At 43.4% G+C, this 8,076-nt stretch overlaps 1 protein-coding gene across 7 annotated transcripts in view; it reads left to right on the top strand.

The window, feature by feature from the left end:
* KCNIP1 (Kv channel interacting protein 1) overlaps positions 1-8,076 on the top strand; it is a 600,752-nt gene that overhangs the window by 576,042 nt on the left and 16,634 nt on the right. For 6 of the 7 annotated variants that reach the window (XM_006864823.1, XM_006864821.1, XM_006864822.1 and 3 more), the window contains 3 exons: positions 3,584-3,708; positions 5,817-5,886; positions 7,472-7,542. In XM_006864823.1, coding sequence (XP_006864885.1) covers positions 3,584-3,708; positions 5,817-5,886; positions 7,472-7,542 — 266 coding nt within the window. Of the gene's footprint in view, positions 1-3,583; positions 3,709-4,245; positions 4,267-5,816; positions 5,887-7,471; positions 7,543-8,076 lie in introns of those variants that run through there. The other variant, XM_006864827.1, reaches the window with a different exon arrangement.

Here is an 8,076-nt window from a genome sequence, read left to right as displayed (position 1 = left end):
TGGGCTAAGTGGGACAGAGGTAAATAGTGATTCATGCTTAACCTTGGAACAACAGGGCTCCATGATACAGGGATCTAGGCATAGTTGAAGAGGGGAAATAATACTAAGATGCTTAACTCTCTTATGAATATTAGTTTCCCTTGCCTACTATTGTAAAATAGACACTTGAATGGGACTGAAAGGAGTATTGGGGAACATGATTTCAGAAAACTTGTAATCCCGTCTTCAGTCTATAACTGATTGGAAAACCTAAAAGGGATTCTACAACTTGCCCAGTGAAACAGGCCCCTTGTGGAGCCTTTGCAGAGTATTGGACCTTAGGTAGAATCCTGAGTCCCATCCAGAACCTTCTGAGGTAGGACATTCCCATTAGAAAGGACAAGCAGACCAGCCTGGAACAGCTAGAGCATCAGAAGATGCATCTTCAAAGAAAGATCATCAGGAAAAACCCAAAACAAGAATGTCAGTATGGTTGGCTACTGCAAGAATAAGCAAGCTGTTTGCCAGGAAGCCATCAAGGCAAACAATCAAGTTCCTTCAGACAAACCCCCCTCTAAGACTGAAATGCAAAGGGAACACATGAGCAGGCATGTAAGCTTGCTGGCGACCACACTGGTCTACTGGTGAGTGGAAGAGGAGAAAAGGCAGCAATGAAGAAATGGGCTGAGTTCAACCATGGTCCATTGACTCCTGTTGACCTGGAGATGAGAGAGGAAGGGCTGGTTGGTCCAAAGTGCAGTGAGACCTGGGGACACCTGAGCCCATGGATAAGGACATAGCCTCAAAGGGCTAGAGCTAAGACTGAAGCATTCAGCTGATGTGAAGTGAGGGGAGATGCACAAGAACACCCAAACTTGCAGATTGTACCCATTTGACCTAGCCTCAATGGCTTGATAATCAGAACTTGACTAGAGAAAGATCCCAAAAAAAATAAACAATTTTTTATAAAGGAAACAAAGGCAAATTGCTACAATTTGATGAAACTGACCTATACTCATGGAGGTAGTAACTCTAAATACCAATAGAGAGGGAAGGAGTCTTCACATCAATTATCAATGAACACAGGGTACACAGGTATGGGCAAATTTGCTACCTAAAATGAAGGGGCAATAAAGGCACAAGGTGACTGGCTAATGAGGTTTCAAGAAGGAGTTTAATTTAAGAGTGTGTGGGGGAAGAAAGAGTTCTCACTGAATAGTTGTCATCTTGTCTAGATGGGTCTGATTAAAAGAGATGGGGATAAGATTCTTATGATTCAATAGTCAGAAATTGTTATCATGACTAATTGCAACTGTCACAATTGTAAAGGTAGAAGTTTTGTAACAAAATGGAGGAGCAATTAATCTTACAGTCCAGAAACAAAGGATCCTAGGACCATCAGGGGAGAAGAGCACAAGCAGAAGGCGGGACCTTATACAGAGAAGCAGCGACACCAGAGATGGAGGCAGAAATGGGGACATAGAAAGAGGGAGCAGCTGAGGACTCTAGATTCATGGGAAGAGAGGGACTGAGAGCTGGCAGCCAGGAGGCAGACTTGCAAAATGTGCCCTTTGGTGTTGTGAATTATTATTTATGCCTGAGTGTGTGTGTGTGTTTTAAAAAGAGCTAAAGTGAATAGAGAGAAATACTGTTAACTGATGGTAGTACATGGAGGGGATTGTAACCATTGTGATGGAACAAGTTGTATGTTTTGTTGAATGTGAAACTGATGATCTTCCCTCTAAACTTACACTCAATTCACAATAAAAACTTAAAGGAAAAAAAAGTAAAGCTATAAATACAAAATATATGTGTGTGTGTGTGTGTGTGTGTGTGTGTGAATTTTTTTAATTAGACTTGTGGATTTTTTTTTTTACGGGGTCCTTTTATTTACACGGAAACACTGTGATTTAGATAATTTGGTTAATTGCTACTTGTTAGTGACAATACAACAATAATTAAAGGCTTTGGAAAGAAATATGAGAACATTGGACACTTGCAGCTATGTTGTATAAACAAAATATTTTGTTTTTCTTGAGTCATCTGCCATATGCCCACTGGAATAAGGTGATCCATGTCACCCAGCACACAAGAAAGACAGCAATGGAGATTTGTTACCAAGTTATCCTGCCTCACCCCTGGCGCCTTACCTGAATACCCACTACCTTTGAGATTGTATAAAAGATACAAACTTGGTTTGATGAGTTCCTTTCGTATTGGGATCAAGTCTCCGAAAAAGTGACAATGTCAGAAGAAAATGGGCACAAATAGACCAACAAGCTCTGAAGACAGAAATATACTCAGTACTGCACCCACTCGCTCTGTTCTCAGATGTAGAGCAAGGTTTGCACTCGGATTCGCTGTCTCAATGGACATGATGTGGTGTGTGGGGTTCCCAGCAGCCCTCCCATCTGCTCACTATTCTTGCAGCCCAGATAGGCAGCCCTCTTCAATATATGCATTTGAGCATGCCTGCCTGACAACAATAGGGTAGAGGTGGTTAAATAGCAAATGACCCTTGAATAGATTTGATTTATGGACAGCATTCTGACAGGGCCCCTGAGGACAATACCCATTGATCCCTCTTTGCCAGGGAGTTGTGAAAAGTTCCATTTATCTGGATTTGTGATCCCTCAATAGGAGAATCATGGATTCCTTGCTTTAATTGACAGACACTTGTCATCTAAGCTAGGGCTCCATTGCAGTACATATGGCAGAAATTGTTTATAGGCTTTTTAGTCTCTTTCAAATGCATTCAAACTTTTCCTTGATATAAAGTAGTGCTCCCTTTTAAGTCATTTCCCTATTAATAAGTTCTAGTAGATACTACAAATGTTCTAGCTGTTGTTGGTGGTGGTAAGTACCGTGGAGTCGGTTCCAACTCATAGCGACCCTGCACAGAGTTTCCGAGGCTATAAATCTTTACGGGAGCAGAAAGCCTCATCTTTCTCCCACAGACGGCTGGTAGTTTCAAACTGCTGACCTTGAGGTTGGTAGCCCAACTCGTAATCACTACGCTACCAGAGCTCCTTAAAAAGTTCTAGTAGATATTTTAAAAGTTCAAATTTTTAAAAATCCATATTTATTTAATGTTCTGTAATTTGAGCTTTTTACTAGACCATGCTACTTTTCCCCTAGTTGACACAAATAGTGAGAGTTTATGTCTTTTACTAGATTTGTTTTCCTCTTTTGTTTAGAGAGAGTTCATCATTCTGCTCATTTATCTGAGTCTCTGGAATATTCAGAAGTTTCAATGGACAGCAACTTGAATATGCCAAGAACCTGTTTTGAAAGGATGGGGAATGTATGGAACTATTTTTAGCGCTTGTAGACCAGCTCCACTCAGACCATGTGTGTCCCCAACACTGACGCTCACTCCTTACGTGGTACCTGGCATATCAAGAGTCATGGGGGTAGGCTGGTGGTAAGACAGCTAGTGACCAGCAGGAGGTGGGCTCAGAGCAGGAAGATCATCTGCAGTGTGGCCCCTGCCCACAGCCCTGTGTCCCACATCATGACCCCAGCCTTTTGACAACCCAGACTGTGGCCTGATCAAAGTGACCATTGAGGTCATCCACTCCAATGCCATCTCTTCTGGTTCCAGATAAGATTGAAGATGAGCTGGAGATGACCATGGTTTGCCATCGGCCTGAGGGACTGGAGCAGCTTGAGGCCCAGACCAACTTCACCAAGAGGGAACTGCAAGTCCTTTATCGAGGCTTCAAAAATGTAAGATCCACGTGTCCTCAGGAGGCCTGGGCAGGATCTCCCACTTGGGGCTAAGCTTTCCCAAATGCACAAAGCCTGTTGCTGTTGGGTCAACTCCAACTTATATGTGTCAGAATAGAACTGTGCTCCCTGGGGTTTTCAGTGATTGCTTTTTCAGTAGATCACCCAGCCTTTCTTCTGAGACTTTTTGGGGACTTGAACCTCCATTCAGTTAGCAGCCAAGTGCTAGCTGTTTGCCCCACCAGAAACTCCTCCAAATGTCAAGGGAACCTATCAAGGAACTTTTATCATACGTGCAACTGTACAAGGAAAATCAGATCTATAAGGGAACATGAGACCAATATTGCCTAGTTAGGAAGAAAGGCTTGGGCAAGCATAAGGCAATCTCAGTAGACATATACTGGCGCAGAAACTTCACAGAATGTCATGTTGTTGTTGTGGTTAAGTGCCGTTGAGTCAGTTGTGATCCTGTATAAGGTTTCTGAGGAGCAGATGGTGAACTTGAACTGCGAACTTGCAGTTCAAATGGCTTTGCAGCCTGGTGCATTAACCTACAGTGCCACACCATGACAGAATACCATAGCCTTGATGAATTCGTCCTGGCCCAAACTCTAGTCTTAGCATAACACTCACACTCTCAATATCCTTGGTTCACCCAAAATGATGGAATTAACTCTTCTGAGTTATGCTAACCAAGCTCTCAGAGACTGGTACATGAGCTGAATGCCAATGTATTCATTTACCACCGGAAACAGAACTGACAATAGAACGAGACCCTACTCTCCAATTGCCAGCACCTTCTCTGAGTTACATGGGAAGCCAAGTTTTATCAAAGATGTTATCAAAGGACAAGACTTTCTAATAGCATAGTGATTACTAATCGAGCTGATAATCTCACAGTCAGCAGTTCAAAACTACCAGCTGTTCCATGCAAGAAAGATAGGCTCTCTGCTCCCATAAACATTTACAGCCTTGGGAATTCTTTACAGGGTCACTATGAGTTGGAAAAGGAGCTCTGGTAGCGTAGTGGTTACGAATCGGGCTGCAAACCTCAGGGTCAGCAGTTCAAAACTACCAGCTGTTCCACGGAAGAAAGATGAGGCTTTTTGCTCCCGTCAAGATTTACAGCCTCGGAAACCCTGTACAGGGTCGCTATGAGTCAGAACCGACTTCAAAGCACATAACAACAACAACAATGAGTTGGAACCGACTCCATGGTACATAACCACACCACCACTAATCAAAGGACAGGGAATTTGTTGGCCCATTGTTTCTTTAGATACATAATACATTTATGTCGTGTCAAACCAACTTTCAAGCTCTCATTTCCAACCCCAAGTATTGCTTTTTTTTTTTTTTTTTCAATTTAATTCTCAGAATGGCAATTTTATTTCCAAATCCTGGGATAGGGCAAGAAACAAGTAAGTGCTCAGCATCACCCTCTCTCCCTATAGGCAGAGCATGATGAAGTCCAACCTGCTTGCCATCTTAGTGCTGACCAGTAAGAAGTTATCTAAGCACAGGAGTGTCTGTGCCCTCCCACAATAGCCTTGATTGGACCTGCCTCATGTCTGGTTTCTTACCATTAGTACTTCTTGTCTTTCATTCTTGTAAAGGCAACTCTAGCAGCTAGCCTCTGGGTTGGAGCAGGGTCCTGTAAGAAAGTGGCCCAAGACTAGTATCCAGAAAACTGACATTGACTGGCATCTACCATGGGCTCAGTTCCACTCAGTTCCCATGTTAAACCTCATGATAGCCTTGTAGAGAAGGTTCTGTAACCTCATTTTACAGGTAAGGACATTGAGGATTAGACACTGATTTGTAAGTGGCTGAGCTATAATCCCAAACCAGGTCTTTCTAACGCCAAAGCCCAAGCTCTTTCCACCTCATGGTGCCCATGTGCTGATGATGTCTCATCATTTTTGAAGCAGCTTCCATCCTAATGTGATGCTACCTCTAACCACTCACTTGGAGATACAGAAAATTCACAGGTTGTTGCCTAGTCCCTGCCCACCAGGGGTCAAGAGGAACTCTGCGCCTCAAGTATGAATTCCTCTGGCTGGAAAAGTCCCAGATACCTCCGCTGACTCTCTCTTTCCATCACACAGGAGTGCCCCAGTGGTGTGGTCAATGAAGAAACATTCAAACAGATCTATGCTCAGTTCTTCCCCCATGGAGGTAAGTCCAACCTCCTAAAAGAACATGCCTACATCTCTCGCTCCCTTGCTCAAGCAACATGTCTCTTCTTCTCTCTCTTTACCTCTTCCTCATGGTAAGAGAGAACTTGGAGCAGGATATCTTTCTTATTGTGCCAGATGAGACTTTTTGTATGCTTTAGGAGAAAAAAAAGCTCCTAAAAGGGGAGGGAGGAAGATTGATAAAGCAATATCAAATTCTCAAAAGAGGTTGACATAACAGGAATTACTATTCCAGGTGGGTCAAGTAAGGTTCAGAGAAGTTCAATAATTTACTCCAGATGGTACAGCTAGTAAGGAATAGAGACAGAATGAGATTCCCTAAAGTGTGAAATGTGTGATACATGCATGACATGTTAGCTTCGCCATTGTGAAGACAGACACTTCCCCTTCTTTTCCTTAAGAAAACTGAGACAAAATGGCTTGTTTTCTAAAGAACTTTAGTAAGTATCAAAACCCAAAACCCAACGCTACCTTGTAAACCAGAGTAGAGTTGTTCCCTAGAGTTTCCAAGACTGTAAATCTTTATGGAACCAGACTGCCACATCTTTCTCCCACAGAGTAGTTGGTGGGTTTGAACCATCAAGCCTTTGATTAGTAACCGAGCACTTAATCACTAAGACACCAGGGAGTTTTTAGTAAGTACGAGAGACTATAAAAACAAACAAATCCAAAAAGATGCAAGAAGCCCAAAAATGTACTAAAATGCCAGACTAGTGAGGTATGGTACCAGGCCTGCAGCACCTCCTCTGAGCCCTGCCTGACTCCTTTGGGAATCCTACCTGTCCCCATGGGCCTGGGACACATAAGCGGCTACTCCTTTGGTCTCCATGAGTCACATGCCATCTTCCATCCTATCTCAGGAGCTATCTCCCTCCCACCTGGACTCTCTCCATGAGTCCTAATGAAATGGAGACCTAATCATCCCAAGCACTTCTTGAGTATCTGCAACAGGTGGCTGTGACCCAGTGTATGGTTGTTACCAAAAAGAAGAACAGCTTTGTCCCACACAGGCCTGCAGAACCAGAGTTAACGGAGTTCTTTGGCGTGGCTGTTTATTGAGTTTTGACTGTGGATCAAGCAATGCTGCAGTCTAACTTTTTTTTTATTTTTCAAGAATAAAGCTCAGAGAGGTTGAGTTAGATGCCTGCGGGCACACAATTCTGTAGTTACAGAGCTGTGATTCATCCAGATGGGTTGGCTTCCACATGAGTGCTGATTTCATGGTATAACGCACTGCCTATCAGAAGACCATCTTCTCTACTCAGTCATCCCCAGAGAACTACACACAGGGAGAGGCATGAGGGGATTGCTCACTGGATGGTTGGATGCAAGGAGAAACAAAGACTTGTCTTGGCTCTTGCTAGAATTTCCCATCTAGACCCCAGGAGAGCCAGATGACCCCCAGTTCACTACAGCGAATTCTCCTACTCCTTAATTTTCTCTGTCTACCACCCCAGCATCACCCTCTTCTCCTTCTAGTTGGGATTCTGCCTCTGTTGTAAAATGATCTCTTCCCTCTGTGGAGACCCTGCTTTTGTCACCTGCCCTTTCCTCTCTCCCTGCAGATGCCAGCACGTATGCCCATTACCTCTTCAACGCCTTCGACACCACCCAGACAGGATCTGTGAAGTTTGAGGTAGGCTTGTCTCATAGGCCCACTTGGAGAAGTCTCCAGGTTCCACATCATTTCTCCCTCTAAACCACTGGGCATTGTGGGAAGGTTGGATCATCAAATGCTGTCAGTCAAGACAAGGAAATTTCTAGCACTGAATAAACATTTCCTGAAAATCTAGAGAAGCAACTGCCTCACCACTTCTGAAAACTCATGGACTCAAGGGACTAAGGGATCCATTGAGCTTACCATGGGGCAGGCGTATATTAATTCAATTAATTCTCACAATAACACTATGGTGTAGGGTTCTATTCTTGTTATGATTTTATAGAAGAGGGAAGTAAAACAAAAAGATTGATTGACTTCCCCAAGGCCAAATGTGTAGCAAGTGGCAAAGAAGGCTGTCTATCTTCAGGTTGTATATTTCCAGAGCCCATGTTCTTACATGTTGTTGTTGTTGTTGTTGTTGTTGTTGTTAGGTGCCATCAAGTCAGTACTGACTCATAGCGATCCTGTGCACAACAGAATGAAACATTGCCTGATCCTGGGCCAACCTCA

This window comes from Chrysochloris asiatica, unplaced genomic scaffold (assembly GCF_000296735.1).
Source record: "Chrysochloris asiatica unplaced genomic scaffold, ChrAsi1.0 scaffold00071, whole genome shotgun sequence".
Classification (NCBI taxonomy): domain Eukaryota; kingdom Metazoa; phylum Chordata; class Mammalia; order Afrosoricida; family Chrysochloridae; genus Chrysochloris; species Chrysochloris asiatica.
The sequence above is the reverse complement of the archived record's forward strand: the minus strand, read 5'-3'. Positions and strand labels throughout refer to the sequence as shown.